Genomic DNA, 17,037 nt, shown 5'->3' with positions numbered 1-17,037 from the left:
TTGTGATTTAGGTAGCGAAGAGAATGGAAGGGCACTGGGAATGGCACATGGGCAGCCTGCTCAGCAGCAAGGGTCCTAGAGCCCTATAAAGGCTGTGAATGGAAACTCAAGAGTCTGAAAGAAATGAGGCTTCCTAGCCAGGCGCCGGTGGCTCACTATTCAGGAGGCTGAGATCTGAGGATCGCAGTTCAAAGCCAGACCGGGCAGGAAAGTCCATGAGACTCTTATCTCCAATAAACCACTAGAAAACTTGAAGTGGTGCTGTGGCTCAAGCGGTAGAGCGCTCGCCTTGAGCTGAAGAGCGCATAGTGCCCAAGCCCAGAGTTCAAGCCCCACGACCAACCACAGCCCACTGTGTTCTTGGCTGTACTCTGAGCTTAAGTGGAAAACTTGCTTTTGGTGCTCAAAGCTATGGGCTGTGAGACAGGGCAGATGAGTGGGGGAAGGGCTCATCGGACACAGAACCAGGAGCACTGCTGGTCACGAAAGGACACTGGCATCTTCTTAGAAGTGTATTCTATGCAAGCCTGGGAGGTTACAGCCCAGCTGACAACTGACTTGAGAAAACAAGGCCTCCCAGCCTCTGCTCTCACTGTTCAAAGGAAAGAGAAACCAGTCACACAAATCAGCTTTATTTCTCAGGGCCTAAGTGTCACTTATCTTGGTAGAAAGGGCAAAGAATCCGTCAGTTAGCTTAGATCCCAAATCCTTTCCCTAACAATGGACCTGTGAAGCTCCATGAGGGAGCCTCAGAGCTGCATAGATGGTCAGAGCCAGCTTGAAACAGCTTCCAGAACAAAAAGGAATTGATTGTCAGCTCCCTCCCTCTGCTGAAGAAAGGTTTGAAGTTTTTAAAAAAGTTTAAAAGTGTTTCTTAAAAAAGGGATATGAAGGTCTTGGCCCAGAGGCTGGGGTTGGAAAGGAGGGGCGGTGCCAGGACATGCTCAGTCCCATCCAGACGGCAGCAGAAGGAACGTGACCTGGCTGTTCACCTGGTAGACAGGGCCTGACCCGAGCCCTGCCCCACTGAATAAATAACATCCTGTGGTTACAGCATCTTCAAAGTGTACCTGGGCATGGCGAGAGGGTGGTGGTTATAGGGAGCCTGTGGGGTGGGCAAAGAGCTTTCTGAGAAGGGGCCATGGAGGCCTCCACAGGGCTTCATAGTTTGGCCTGGCACATGGGCTCAGAGAAGAGGCTACTTGGCCAGTGCCAGGGCTCTTGTTCCGGGGGGCAGGGGGACAGCAGGTCTCTCTTCCAGCCTCTGTGGACAAAGGCAGACTCAAGATGAGGTGGTTCCATCACAGCTCTCAGGTTGGTTGCTGGCCTCCTTGTCAGAAGTGCTTGCTTCTGCCTGTCCTTCTGGAGAGGAAAGAAGAGCATGTTTTCTTGGGGAACTGGAGGAGAACAGCCAAACTGATAAAAGTAGCTAAAGCTCCAGATTATGGCAGGAGCTGGACTGGGGGTGGCAGTGGCCAAAGATCATCAGCCAACTGTCTAATATCTTAACCCAGACATGCACGGGGAGTTGCTAGTATAATAAGTCAATTGAAAGTGAGGATGGTAGACAGGTGCTGGGAGCATGGGGTGAAGGGAGTTGTACGGGTTCCCCAGAGGGAGAAGGCAAATGTCAAGTCCCCAACGTGAACTGAGTGAATGGGAGTATCCATGTAGGATACTGAGCAGGCCAGCTTAGGAGTACCAGGTGCCAGGCCTACCTCAAGGCACCTTTAAGGGTGTTTGACACATCCTGGATATATGTGTCTACATTACACTGTATTTAGGAAGCCTGATCCAGCTTATTACTGACAGCCTCTACCCCCTTTCTATCCAAGACAGCCAGAAACCTAGGGGGGTGGGGAGGAGAGTGGGGACAGCGGCCCACAGCAACAACTAGCCCAGTAAGTTGGGGTGGAGCCTCACTTAAGCCCCACTGTGGAAGAGGTAACGGGAGGGCCTGCCATCGCTCACGCTACCAGCAGTGCACGGTGAGCAGAGCACCCAACGTGAGCCCAGTCCCTCCCCCCGCAGTCTCAGTGCCCTCTTCAGGAGGCTGCTGAGAGGCAGGACGACGCCTCTACCCCAGGGCCTGGCTCTGAGCACTGCCTATCACTGGCATAGTCCCTAAAGAAGCAGACAGGGGAGGGCGTGTTGAGACCAGCAGGGTTCTACTGTGGCTGGGCTTAGAGGGCAAGAGGGGAGGAGTGAGCTGAGGCTGGACAGGGAAGCAACAGGAAACCCAAAGAAGCATTTACTCCACCCTAGGACTAAGGGCTGACCAAAGGGGCTCCTGAGTGGGGTACAGAGGAGAGGTGTCAGGGGACTCTTAAAGCTGCCTTGCTAACATGGTAACTTGATGGAGAGCCCCAAGAAAGCCACCCACGTTCTCAGTCTGTCCATCTCTAACAGGAGAGGGTTGCACTGCTGCTCTCCCAAAGTCTTCTGTCCTTGGAGGTCCCCCCTCCTGGCATCAAGGACCAATACCTCTAGACTGGAGCTGCACACAGAAAGCCAAGGCTACAGCCCTGTAAGGACTGCCCCCACTGCACACAGTACACGGCAGTGTACTGGGGGAAGAGCCAGATCACGGGTCAGAGGATGACCCAAGGACTTGAGCTGCGCAAGGTCCTCTGGAAGGACAGGAGAAAGGGAGGAACGAGACATGTCCTAAGCTATCCCTGAGTAGATATGCAGCCTTCCACCTAGGCCTTCAATCAGCCAGTGATTTCCAAGCTCCTGCCACATGCAGGCAGAACAAAGGCCCCTGCTTTCCCAGAGCTCAAATTTAAACAAATGAGCCCTTGTCCTGTGAGTCATGTGAGTGTGGAGGATGGAAGCTGTCACCCATACAGGAAGCCCCATAGAGCACCTACTATCTTCATTGGGATGTATCCTGAAGGAGAACCAACAGGACATGCAAGTGGACTGGGGCAGGGGGAGGGGAAATGCCCTGGATGCCGGCATCCTCCAGCCTATAGCTTGGCTGGACTCTGCCATTGACTGTGAGATGGGCCCAGTTTAAATGTAGCTGCTTCTTTGGGCAGTCTAGGAATGGGGGCCAGCCTAGAGCTGGCAGAAGCTCCCTCCCCCCACCCCTGGGATGATGGAGACACTGGCTCTGACCTGCCCCCTCCAGTGCCAGCTCGCCCATGTCTCCAGCCAGCTTCCGCACGCTCACGGCCTCCGAGTCGCCTTGGATGTCAGGGACTGCATTCCGACGGCCTGTCCGGTCACAGGAGATGAAGTCCGAGTAGGAGGACTCGACCTCCATCATGCCTGTTGCATTGCTCCTTGGGCCTATGGGGACAGAAGGCAGAGGGGCAGAAGTGAGGTGGTGAGACTTTCTGACAAAATGAGATACTTAGTACTTGTTTCAAGTTTCTGTTCTGTTTGAAGACAGAACAGAAGGCACACAAAAGTACACACAACTACTAAGTTACTGGCCATTTCATACCCACACAGCCACCATTCACATCCTGAACAGGTGTTTCAGTCTTATTCTAAGAGACTGGTTAATATTTCCATATTTATCAACATCATGTGCCAGGCACTGGCTGGAGCTGTGGACACAGCAGTGAACACATCGTCCCTGCCCTCACAGAGCTACTGCAGGTATCAAACTGCATGGCATCAAACCATCTAGGACTGAGGCTAAGACCAGGGTGCTCAAGGCTTCAGGGGAGAAAGCAGGACATGGGAGTGACCACCAGGATCTGACCATGGCTGACCAGGGGTCAGGAAGAGACCCGTCAGTCAAGATCCAAGAACAAACAGCCATTGTGTAATGGGCAGCAGAGGAAGAACATCACAGATGACTCATGAGTCGGCCTCAGGAGACCCCTGTGGAGGCTCAGAAGTGAGGAAATGGTGGGGAGCAAAGGTGACAGTGAGCCAGATGCTGCAGGTATGGAGGACAAGCCAACAGGACTGAAGTGTTTGGCTTGTGGAGACTTAGGTTCCTGTCCCCTGCCACTGTGAGGAATGATAGGAAGAGTATTTGGGGAATGAAGGTAGGTGGAAAGGTAGAGTTCTAGCTCACCACACTGACATCAAGATATCAGAAGCCTTCCAATGGGAGAGGCAGAGTGGATCAGAGAGCAAGGAGGTTGAAGATCAGAAGAGGTAGGAAAGGGGGTTAGAAAGGAAAGATGTGAAATTAGGAATGATTGCTAACATGACATGGTTAACAGTCCTAATAAAATCCTAGAGATAGAAGATGACCACATACACAAAGATGAGCCAGCCATGAATACTTAAGGATTATTCCGGGATCAAGATCTATGGCTTACTCTTTGGAACAAAGGCCCTACACCAATCTAAAGCTCTTAAGTAAAGGCAGTAACAAAACTGTGTGAGGCAATCCCGTCTATCTCCAGCAGATGGTGCGTGCTGCTTGACCTTTTTCTTAGCTGCCTCCAGAGCTAGCTGACTAGCTGCACTAGTCAGCTCAAACTTTCCCAGTGGTGGTTCCTTCTGCTGGTCACAGGGCTGGGGGATTGCCTGTTGCAATCGTGACAAAAATAGTAACACCACCAAGTACAGATTACAACAATGCCAGAAACAGTAAAGACAACATTTATTGTTGTGGTTTACAAATGTCACTTGATTAATGGCCATTAAGCAAGTCATTAAGTGGTATAACTTTATCACCACAACTCTCAGGCTGACTAATCTGGCTCCTGGGCTCCAGGCTCTTCTTCTACATAATACCAGCTGCCAATAGGCAGACTGTGGGCAGACCACACCTGTTTCCACATCTCCTGTGCTCAGAACAGCAGCTCCATGACAACAGGCATTTTAGTCTGGGTCTTCACCACCCTAGACTGAAGGGCCAACAGTGGCAGCTAAGTTAACATGCTCTGCTCCTCCTCCTCCCCAAAGCTCTACTGGCACCAGTTAAAGGGTAGGTGATTTGCACTGGGGTGTGGCTCAAAAGATAGAGAGCTCACCTAGAAAGCACAAGTTCCCTCACCCCTCACCCTCCACAAATACTCTTTGGATTTCTTTTTTTTTTTTTGAGGGGGGGTCCAGTCATGGGGCCTGAACTCTGGGCCTGGGCTAGCACTCTACACTTGAGCCATAGCGCCACTTCCGTCTTTTTTCTTTTTTTGCTTATGTGGTGCTGAGGAATCGAACCCAGGGCCTCACGCATGCGAGGCAAGCGCTCTACCACTGAGCCACCTTCCCAGCCCCTACTCTTTGGATTTCATAAATACTCTTTTGGATTTCTACCCATCCATCCACTTGTCTACCTGCCCAACTACCCACCCACCATTCTCCCATGCACCCATGACAGGTGGGTGCCCATCATTCCTCTCCCCTTTCTCTCTCTTTGGGAACAGCAGAGACTCATTGTCAGGACTATTGGGAAAGGCCTCTGTCCCCCACACAGCACTGGCTTGCTATCTCTAGGACCTGACACCATGGGATAAAGTTGCGCTCATCTAGAATGCCAGCCTTGTGCTGGCACAAGGGCTCTGCCCTTGCCCTTGCCCCATCTGGCCTTACATGCTGCCCAGCAGAAAGGTGACTCTTTCTGTCATGGAAAGGGAATGCTGCCAAGCTCAAAACGCAATCCTGGAAAACAGCTACTGAGCCAGGGTGCCGGGGCGCTCCACCCCATCCCTCAGGGAACAGCGATTCCAAACAGGTCTGGGAACTCTCCCAGCCAAAGCCTCAGTGCCTAGTTTTCTTTTTTGTCCATGTTTGTATTCTTCTCCACTCACACCCCTGCTCTTTCCAGTCAGTAGCAAAGCAAAAAATTAAAGGAAGAACCTTTAGAATTGGAAATGTGCTAGAATTTTCTGCCATTCTCAGGGGATTATAGATTGCACTGAAGCCAGCATCAATCTTTGTCTAGTTTCACTGTTACCGAAAATGAAACCTGCCACCTCTCCAAGGAGCAGCCTAGCAAAAAACTCACCTTTTTAAATATTCATGAACCACTAAGAGAGTTTATAATAATTTTTTCTATGAAAGCAATCCAAGTTATATGTGAAATAAATGCAGAGATTCTCAATAAAGATACTTTAGGGGTTCTCATAATAGACAAGTCAAATGTCCTAAGTGTACAATGAAAAAAATAAGTATCTCTAAGCAATTTATATCCAACTGAAATATACTTAGACACTAAAGCAGTATTTGTGAATATTTTTAAAAGACACAGAAAGCTGGGTCTGGTGGTACATGCTTGTAATCCCAGCAATTAGGAGGTAGATGTGGGAGAGCCATGAATTTGAGGCCATTCTGGACTACTGAGCAAGATCACAATAGTAGCTAAAGCTGACCTCTCAGCTATGGGGGAACTGAGGAGTCACCTCATTTCCCCAGCTTCCTTCCCTCACCCCTTCCATATAACAAGATAAAATATGATCCCCAAGTCTCTTCAGTTCTGACATCTCATTCATTCATGCAATCACTGTGTACTGAGTACTCTCTATTTGACAGGCACTCTGCCTGATATGGGGTTTATATTGTAGACTAACCATAAAAATTAATCTATCATAGCAGTGATGATACATGCTGTAGAAGAGGGATCCTGTCGTGTGTGTGGGTTCTGACAAAAGTGGCAGGTGGTATGGTTGGAAGGGTCGCCTTGGGCTGGAGGGTCTCCTTAGGAAGGTGGCTTTGAGCTAAAATTACAAGAAAGGCAAATGGAGTGTGATCTACACCGAGGCAACTGCCAACCAGAGTCTAACAGCTGCCAGCTAACATCTATCAGCTTGAGCCCCGAGGATACTAGAGAAAGAAGCTCTTTCTTACTCACAGAGGTTTGGGGTCGCTGTGGGGGTCTGGATGCTGACAGATACTCATGGAGGAAGGGAAAAATCTCTGAATGAATGAAAGAGGAAGAGAAAGAGAGGAGGGAGGGAAGGAAGGATGGGAGGAAGGAAGGGAGGGAGGAAGGAAAGGAAGAGAGGGAGGGAGGGAAAGGAGGGAGGGAGGGAAGGATGGAAGGGACAAACAGAGCTAGTATGGTGGCTCAGGCCTGTAATTCTATCTACTCAGGAGGATCTTGACACTAGCCCTGGAAAAAAAAGTTCACAAGACCCTATTTCAACCAATAGAGAACTGGGTGCAAAGCCAGGCGCAGATGGCTCATGCCTATAATCCTAGCTACTCAGGAGGCTGAGATCTGAGGATCCCAGTTCAAAGCCAGTGTGGGCAGAAAAGTCTGTGAGACTCTTATCTCCAATTAACCACCAGAAAATTAGAAGAGGTGCTGTGGCTCAAAGTGGTAGAGTGCTAGCCTTGAGCTAAAAAGCTCAAGGACAGCCCTAGGCCTTGAGTTCAAGTCCCACAACTGAAAAGACTGAAAGTGGCACACATCTGCCATCCCAGCTACACAGAAATTATAAATAGGAAGATAACAATCTAGCCAGCCGAGGCTAAAGTTGAGGCCTTATTCAAAAAATAATGAGAGCAAAGAAAGCTGGAGACATGGTTCAAGTGATAAAGCAACCACAATGCCCTGAGCTCAAGCCCTTGTACTGCTCAAAAATGAAAACTCAAAACAAACAAACAGGAAATGACCTTTCAAATATCTTTGGAAAGCAATTTGGAGCTAAAATGGAATTCGCCTGAGTGATGAGGACTAATAGCTAGACTTGGAACAGATTGTGTAGCTTTTGGCACAGTCCAGGGGCTCTTCCGTTTACAAATCTGAGGAGTGTAGTAAAAACAGAGAGAAGTGGCTTCCTGTGGGAACCCTGCCATGCCCAGAGCAGCACCTGCCCAGCTGTGGGCTGCAGCCTCGGACCCAGGACCCAACAGCCCTGGTACCAAGGGGACACAAGGCCTCAGAAAACGTGTCCTGTCTTCCTCCCAGTCCCCAGCCTCATAACAAGTCATTTCTGAAGGAAGGGAAAGAAAGCAAAGAATCCCCAAGAAAATATTATACAATGCTAGCCAAACTATTTTGGAGTTTCATCTGCAGGTAAAATATCTTTGATGTTTTTGTATGAACTGCTACCGTATTCGAACTTCACAGCGAAGTAAAAACAATTATTTTGGAGTACACATTTTTAAAACTCTTACACACATTAGAAAAATCTAGCTACACTGGGCCCTGTGACAGGCCAGTGTTATTACTTCAAACAGGGCTGGGAACAGGAATGGTGATTTAAACTCAGCAATCCACAAGTCTGTACTTCTATGGAGGTCTTTAGAATAAGGCATGATAGCCTAGCTGGAATGCTGGATGTGGTTGGTTGTGCATGCTGGTCCACAGACCTCCTGTCTTCTGCCAATATCTGTACATTATCTGAACTCTGTGGGGCTCAGCTATAAAGCAAGGTTCCCAGAGAGGCAGCTTCCATCTTTGTGAAGGGAGTGGCAGGAAGGGAAAGTGAGATCACTTCCAAGCAGGCCTGCTAAAGGTCCAGGGCTGGGCTGGCCTCTGCTCTGGCTCTGCGGGTGCCAGGCTGGGTGTCTCAGGACAAGGTCTTCTCCTCCAACCCTAAGTACAAACGAAGGAGTAAACTACCATTTTGTGTGGTATTCTCAAACTGTCTAAACATTCTTTACTACTCTTCCTACCATGGATTGAAATCTAGTTTGAATCCTCTTGAATGAATTGGCCTTAGTGACTACTTTTTTCTTGAGGCACTAGAGATTGAACCGTAGGCCCTGCACATGCTAGGAAAGTGCTCTACCATTGAGTTATACTCTCCATCCATATGGGGTTTTTTGTTTGTTTGTTTTGGGTTTGGTTTTGGTGTGGGTACTCCGGACCTGTAAGCTTCTGCTTAGCTTTGTGCTCAGGGCTGACACTCTACCACTTGAGCCATACCTCCATTTTTGACCTTTTGACTGGTTAACTGGAGGTAAGAGTCTTCTGGATTTGTCTGCCTAGGCTGGTTTTGAATCATGATCCTCTAATCCCAGTCTCCTGGGTAGCATGGATACAGGCACAAGCACTGGTACCAAGAAGCCTGTAACCTCTAACAAATAAAATGCAATACATGCGATGCTGACGTCTAAGATGATACAAGGGGCCATACACCTTCAGCCTGCCTCTCTCATGGGACACCTGCCTTTGGAGGAAATTGGAGGCTGTTAGGCTGTGAGGATGCCTCATAAGGTGAGCACACGAGGAAGGCCTCATTAGCTTATGTAGCAAGACACAGCAGGAGAGCTCTGGTTACCCCTCACTGAACCAACTCTGACAACCATCACTTGAATGAGAGATCCAAGTCAGAGTTACCTGTTCAAGTTGTCCCCCAACTCCTGACCCATATACTCCTGAGAGAGTATATGACTTGCTGCTGTTTATAAATATTAGGGTGCTATGTGACACAGCAGTGGATAATGAGAGCAATCTCATTACCTCCCTCCAGCTCAGTGCTTCCTCTCCAGTCCTCTACATTACAAATAAAGCATCCTCAAATATACTATAGAGAATGAAAAGAAACAAGATAGTGTCTTAACTACATTCATTCATTCAACACAATTTTACTAATTAATCATTATGCTCTAGCTTTGACAATTGTAGAAGATGCTTTCTTTCTCCAAGGCATTATAGTCTCATTACGAAATAGGAACTCTTTTCAGTACAGATCCTGAAGGTACTTCTCTTATTTAACCCTTACAGTGGATAGCACTGGGATCAAAGAAGTACTATGGACCACCCAAAATCCTTCTACCTGTTGGTAACTGAATGAGGACTTGACCTTTCATTTCCTCACTGTGTTAGGTGTGTTTGATGGTGGCTCTGTCTTGACATGGATGACACAGCATGTGTCTCATCTTTACCAGAGGACTAGCCTGTCCCCAAACCCCCAAGTCAAATAGCTACTGCCACCTGACCAAATCCACAGGTTAATCATCTGGAAGATAAACACTGGAATGACACACTAAGAACCCAGCACACTGCTTGGTGCGCAGTGCCTTGTGTTTCCTAAAAGAACGAATGAACTGTGGCGCCAGGAGAGTTCCACAGTGATGTGCTCCATGGACACGGCCGCTGCATGTCGCAGCTAAATGTCCTCCAGTGTCCTCTGCGTGCTGCCCCCTGAGTTTCAACGAGTGATGAGTAGCCCTTATGACAACTGAGCAAGAAGATTCTACAGACTCGGATGGCAGAAAGAAGATCCTGTGCTGCAGAGCCCTGGTTCTGCTGCCAGCAGAGAAAGACGGCCCCGTGAAACCATCGTCGTCTTACTGCTGCTCACTGCAAAGAGCCAACTTGACATGAGACATTGTCATGTGGAAAGTAATCCAAAAAACTCTGGTTTCCTGTCCTTATCAACCTCATAGCAAAGCATATCAGAGACATGCTTGCAGCTTATTAACGAACAGTGCCATTTATAAACTACATTAGCTGAAGAGGCCCCAAAAGCGGGGAATACAAGGGGGAGAGAGAGAAAAAAAAGTTAAATTTCATTTGTCTAATTATTCCCAGAGCACTGAGCCTCCCACACGATGACTCTTGTTGAGAAAGCCTCCCCAGGGGATGGCAAGGGGGGTCAGGATGGGGATGTCTACAGGAGTCTTGTACAGGATGAACAGGAGCTCAAACTGACTGTGGTGACAAAGGCACAAGTGTGAATACACCGAATTGTGTATTGTACCCTGAAAGGGGAAACTCTGTGATACATGACTTCTATTTCAATTAAGCTGTAAGACAGGTCTTATCTGAATTACAGTGGAGAGAAGTTCCTCCCCTTCTCAATGAGTGCTAAGCACTACCACGTAGGGGTTTTGGCTGTAACACAGCACTGTTTAGTATCACAACATACAAGGCTGTGTGCCCTTCACACAGTCCATTTTCTTTTTCTTTTCCTAAAAGTGCCCTTTACTTTCATCCTAAAGCTGGAAGTTTAAGCTCGCATGCTTGAGTCATATACCACTCAATGATTCAGTGGCTGAGTGATCACTGGCAAGTTACTCAAGCTCTCCATGCCTCAGTTTCTCCACATCAACCTAAGGGTGTATTATGAGGATTAAATGCACACAGCATTTAGTGGTATACCTGGAGGTAGAAACCAGACTGAACCTTAGCTATCCTTGATGTTCTTAGTGTTGCACCTTTCTGCGGACTCCCTCCAGAACCCCACGGAGCTCAGAGCATGTGGAATGTTCAGTTCAGTGAGATGAAACAAGGGCTCAGTGGGCTATGCAATTTCACAACTGGACTTTGGAACATTGCATAGGGAAATACTAGGCAACCTGTTCTCAGTTCACCCCTAAACAGATTCACCCAAGGCCAAGTTCTATCTACCCAAATCCTAGCATGTGGGAGACTGTGTCCAAGTGACACATGCACTTCGGCTTCTACATCTCCTAAAGTCAGCGATAAATTTAAGTAGCAGAACCAAGGTCATTGTCTAGAAAATGTATATGGGCATGTGTGTGCAAAAGCGGCTCAGGCCTATAATCCTAACTACTCAGTAGGCTGAGTTTTGAGGATAGCGATTCAAAGCCACCCCCATGCAGGAAAGTCCATGAGACTCTTTTCTCCAATAAAAACCACCAGAAAAAAGGAAGTGCTCACCTTGAGCTGAGAGCTCAGCACAATGATCAAGCCCAGAGTTCAAGCATGACCAACCAAAAAGAAAAAGAAAAAAAAAAGCTGTGCCCATTATCACAGGGTCCTTGAATCCCACAACCCCTCATTTAAAACCACAGCATTTGGCTCTCAGCCCTTCCACTGAAGCTGGAACAGAAGGCTGGCCCTCTACAATTAGCCTTGGCCAGAAAACAGCCCTGGGGATTCCCAGGGGCCTTGAGTCAGAAAAGGATTCAAGTCTCATGGCTTGGGAAAGTACTGGAGAGAAAGGCCCAGAGGTCTTGCTGATAAGCAGCTGGGGAGTCCCACCCTCCAGGCAGCTTCCCTCAGTGCCCCGGGCTCTGCCGGCTGTGAAAAGTCTTAGCAGAGGGGCTGGAGACAGGGAATCAAAGGAGTTGAATCCTCTCACATACACACCCCACCAACAACAACTTAAGAAATAAAGATGGAGGGCTCTGCCCCAGCTGTAAGGAGATGAAGTTGAGAGTCAGAGGGCACAGAACAGAGCCTGTGTGAAGCAGGGATCCACACACTTCTAACTCTGTGATGTTGCGTGAATCACCCAATGCCTCTGAGCCTTGTTTTCTCTCCATTTATAGGGTAAAAAAACCCAACAATTTCCACATTGTTGGGTTGTTGTAACAGTAAAGAAAATACACAAATAATGTTTTTGCATGTTTTCCTTCTAGAAAACTGGAGAAGTAAGGATGGGAGGAAGTACAGGGTGACAGTTGAAAGTTCACAACCTCAAATGAAACCAGTTCAAATCCTGGTTCTACTGTGTATTCAAAGTGAGATTCCTAACATCTCTGAGCCTCTTCATCTGTGGAATGAGGATGATAATACTTTCTGTGAAAGGTGGTCCTAGGGTTAGCAACAATAAAAATATAATGCCTTGGCTCAAACAACAAGATACTCAACGAAAGTGGTAGTTACAATCAGAAAAGAGAAGCTAAATTCAAGAGGTAGTTTTGGGTAGTTGAAAAAAATAAAAGGTATGGAACTACAAAAAAAAAAGAAAAGCAAAGAAAGAAAGAAGGAAGGAAGGAAGGAAGGAAGGAAGGAAAGAATTGGAGAAGGGAAGGGAAGGGGAGGAGAAGGGAAATAAAGAAGGGGAGAGGAGGGGAGGGAAACTATGGTAAAGTCATGGCTGTGCCACTTTCCTGCTTTGGTATTTTGGCAAATGCTACAACTTCCAAGAGCCTCAGGCTTCAACTCAGAAAAACACAGATAACAAAGAGACACTGACACTGGGTGTAAAAGTATGGCCCATGTTTGACGCAAAAGCATTTACTTGTGTGCTACAAGTACAAACCACTGTCTTAAGATAACAAGGTAGCTCAGAGGTTGAGCGATAGCTTCCAGTAAACAGGACAAATTTCTAGATCAATTTCAGTTTTATTGAGGCACAATTAAAAAGTAAAAATTGCATATATTCAAGGTGTACAATGTGATAATGTGGTGTTTTGATATATGTATATACTTCAAGATACTTGTCACAAACAAGGTAATTAATATCCATCTCCTCACATCGTTATCTTTTTTTGTGGTAAGAACATTTAAGTTATACTTCCTTAGAAAATTTTAAGTACAGAATATTATTCATTACAGTTATCAAACTGTAATGTACCTTAGGTCTCCAGAATTGATTTATCTTATAACTGCAAGTTTTTATCTTTTCGTTCCCCCAGGCTCCTAGTCCCTGGTAACCACCCTTTTATGTTCTGCATCTGCTTTAGATTCCACATAAAAGTGAAACCGTTCAGTGTTTCTTTCTCTGTATGGATTATTTTACTTAGGATAATATCTTCCGCATTTCAACCATGTTTCAAATGGCAGGATTTCCTTTGGTTTTAAGGCTGAAATAATAGCCCATTGTATATACATTGCAACATTATGTATTTACCTGTCAATGGACACTTAACTTGTGCTTCCATATTCTGGTTACTATATATAAAGTTGCAATGAACACAGTAGTTCAACTGGAAGTTGAGGGCTAATGCCTGCAATCTCAGTTATGTGGGAGGCAAAGACTGGTAGGCCAGTCAAGGCAAATAAGTTCAAAGACTCCATCTCAACATCTATGTCATAGTGCATATATGGCATTGTAGTTATGCAGGAGGTAAAAATAGGAGGATCATAGTCCAAGCCAGCCAGGGAAAAAATTAATATTCTGTTTGAATAATAGCTAAAGCAAAAAGGGCTGATTTCAAGAGGTTAAACACTTGTCTACCAAGTCTGAGGCCCTGACTTCAAACTCCAGTAATGAAAAAAAAAAAAAAAAAAATATATATATATATATATATATATAATACATATATATTGTGTATGTAACTAAATAGTCAGAAGCAAGATTCTATATCATATAGTAGTTCTATTTTTATTTTTTTGTCAGTTGTGGGGCTTGAACTCAGGGCCTGGGTGCTGTCTCTGAGCTTCTCTGAGCTCAAGGCTAGTGCTCTACCACTTGAACCACAGAGCTACTTCCAGTTTTTTGGTGGTTAATTGGAGATAAGAGTCTCGTGGGGACTTTCTCTGCCCAGGCTGGCTTTGAACTGTGACTCTCTGATCCCAGCCTCCTCAGTAGTTAGGATTACAGGCTCCAGCCACAGGTGTCTGGCTATTTTTAATTTTGTTGGGACTTTTGTTGTATAATCCAACTTGAGTTCAAACATGCAATCCTATAGCTTCCACAATGCCCAGATATTTTAAATTTTTTGACAAACATTCTATCATTCCTACCAATAATGTACAAGGGTGTCCCCTCTCCATGTCCTTCTCAACACTTTTCATTTGACTTCTTTTCTGTGTGTGCCAGTACAGGGTCTAGGTACTCTTCCTGAACTTGTTTGCTCAACCCTGGGTTTTCTACCACTTGAGCCACAGATCCATTTCTGGAGTTTTGGTTGTTAACTGAAGGTAAGAGTCTCATGCATGAACTTTCCTGCCTGGGCTGGCTTCGAACCATAATCATAAGATGTTAGCCTGCTAAGTGTTAGATCCACCTGGGAGAAACAGCTCCTTCCCTTTGCTCTCTCTCCAAGCATCTCTGCACACCTCCATCTCGAGGTGGATGGCAGTTTAGTTTCCCCTAATAAACTCTCTTTCTGCCTGAACCACATGGAGGTCTTCTTTTAGCAACCAAAACACTGAGTAGCTAGGATTATAGGCATGAACCACTGGTGCACAGCTTCTTTTGACTTTTTGATATAGTGCTTTAATATGTGAGTTGATATCTCATTGCAGAGTTAGTTTACATTTTCCCAACAATTGATTATGTCAGCATCCTTTCATGTACCTGTAGTTGGCTGTTTGTATGTCTTCCTTAAAAACTGTTTAACAGGGTTGGGAAGGTGGCTCAGTGGTAGAGTGCTTGCCTTGCATGCATGAGGCCCTGGGTTCGATTCCTCAGCACCACATAGGCAAAAAGAAAAAAAGCCAGAAGTGGTGCTGTGGCTCAAGTGGTAGAGTGCTAGCCTTGAGCTGAAGAGCTGAAGGACAGCGCCCAGGCCCAGAGTTCAGGACCCACGACCGGACCCAAAAACAAAATTAAAAAATAAAAATAAAAATAAAATAAAAACTGTTTAACAGATTTAAACCTTTTGCTCATTTTTTAAATTGAGCCATATGAGTTCCTTATTTATTTTGGATTTAACCTCTATTGCATGAAAGCTTTTTAAGTATTTTCCTCATTTTTCTGGTTGCCTCTCATTTCAGATTATTTCCTTTGTTGTGCAGAAATGCTTTTGTTTGATATAATCCTACTTGTTTTGTTTTATTGTCTATACTTTTGGTATATAAAAAAAATCATTATCAGGACCAATGCGTAGAGCTTTTCAGCTGATTTCTGTGTATGTTGTAAGGATCTATTTTTTTCAGGTGGCTCTCTAGTTTTCCATTTATTATGCTACTGTGTGTTTTTTACTCCTTTGTCAAAGATGGAACTATTCATTCATGAGTTTATTTGTGAAAAAAAGTTTATTTGTGGACTACTATTTTGTTCTATTGCTCTGTATGTCCTTTTTATGCTAATATTATAACATTTGGGGGGAGGGATCTCACTCGATAGCTTAGACTGACTTGGAACTTGCTATGTAGCCCAGGCTGCCCTCAAACTTGTGATCCCAAGGATTACAAGCAGGAACTCCCACACCTCCCAAAAGTATACCACACCAACAGTGTGGTATGGCTTTATTCTTCTTGCTAAAGATTGCTATAGTTATCCAAGGTATCAAATATATATTTTAGGATTTTTTTCTATTTCTGTGATAAAAATCATTAGAATTTTGATAGAGATGTGTTAAATCTGTAGACTACTTTGAGAAGTATGAACATTTTGACTATACTGATTCCATGGGGCAGATTTATAAATGACTTAGCAAGGACATATAGCCTCAGCCCTTTACTGACCTGGGCCTTAGAGACTTCGTTCAGCCAAGCAGGATTCCACCTTCCATTCTCTCCATTTACTTTCCTGCTCCTCTCAAAGGACCCGTGCTCATGGCCATAACCCTGGCACTTTTGATGTGTATATCAGATCAGAGCTAATGGCCACTTTCTAGCGAAGGAGTAAGAATGGGTGTGTGTGTGTGTGTGTGTGTGTGTGTGTGTGTGTGTGTGTGTGTGTGTGTGTGTGTGTGTGTGTGTGTGTGTGTGTGTGTGTGTGTGTGTGTGTGTGTGTGTGTGTGTGTGTGTGTGTGTGTGTGTGTGTGTGTGTGTGTGTGTGTTCTGCCGGAGTAAGAAGGTACACTGCTGGGTAATGAGGAGGCAGACTCCTGGTGGCCAGGCAGTTTGCCCACAAGATAAAAGGCAGCCCACTACTTAATGTACATGGGGAAAAGGAATGACTAAGAAGAAATGCTAAATGGACACGCTGGTCCAAGGACTCAGCTCCAAACCATGTTTTTATCACCTGAGGGCTCTGCACAGTTTTCAAGGTTTGGAAGAAAAGAGGAGCTACCCCTTGGTTTTTCTGTGGCATACATCATGTCTCAAAGGTCTATAAGATTACTGATAAAGCTGGGCACCAGTGGCTCACGCCTGTAATCCTAGCTACTCAGGAGGCTGAGGTCTGAGGATCACGGTTCAAAGCCAGCCTGGGCAGGAAAGACTCCAATAACCACCAGAAAACTGGAAGTGGCACTGTAGCTCAAGTGGTAGAGCGCTAGCCTTGAGCTGAAGAGCTGAGGGGCAGCGCCCAGACCCAGAGTTCAAGCCCCACGACCGACCAAAAAAAAAAAAAAAAAGATTACTGGTAAAATGGCAGAGATGGAACCTAGATTCTAGCTCTTCTGCTTCTTTCTGTGTCACCATGGGCAAATAGTTTCATCAGTTTGAGACTCAGTTTCCTTGTTTACGAATTGGAGATAATATGTAGGTACTTCACACGATTAAACTAAATGAGATGAAGGAGGAGGTAAGTGCTTATCATAATGCTTAGAATGTAGTTTAAGCAAATAGCAGTGCTAGAAGCTCTCTGTGGTTATGGCCAGGCACATATCTAGTCTTTAGTCAGCAGGTGCCCATTC

At 45.9% G+C, this 17,037-nt stretch overlaps 1 protein-coding gene across 3 annotated transcripts in view; it reads right to left on the bottom strand.

The window, feature by feature from the left end:
• Positions 1–616: 616 nt before the first annotated feature.
• Positions 617–17,037, bottom strand: part of Pkig (cAMP-dependent protein kinase inhibitor gamma) — a 61,485-nt gene continuing 45,064 nt past the window's right edge. For all 3 annotated transcript variants that reach the window (XM_042694736.1, XM_042694737.1, XM_042694738.1), the window contains 2 exons: positions 3,124–3,297; positions 617–1,362 (listed from right to left, as the gene is read on the bottom strand). In XM_042694736.1, coding sequence (XP_042550670.1) covers positions 1,283–1,362; positions 3,124–3,274 — 231 coding nt within the window. In that variant the 5' untranslated portion in view covers positions 3,275–3,297 and the 3' untranslated portion in view covers positions 617–1,282. The remainder of the gene's footprint in view (positions 1,363–3,123; positions 3,298–17,037) is intronic.

The sequence above is a fragment of the Dipodomys spectabilis genome, unplaced genomic scaffold (assembly GCF_019054845.1).
Source record: "Dipodomys spectabilis isolate Male_0828 unplaced genomic scaffold, ASM1905484v1 ptg000175l, whole genome shotgun sequence".
NCBI lineage: Eukaryota > Metazoa > Chordata > Mammalia > Rodentia > Heteromyidae > Dipodomys > Dipodomys spectabilis.
The sequence above is the reverse complement of the archived record's forward strand: the minus strand, read 5'-3'. Positions and strand labels throughout refer to the sequence as shown.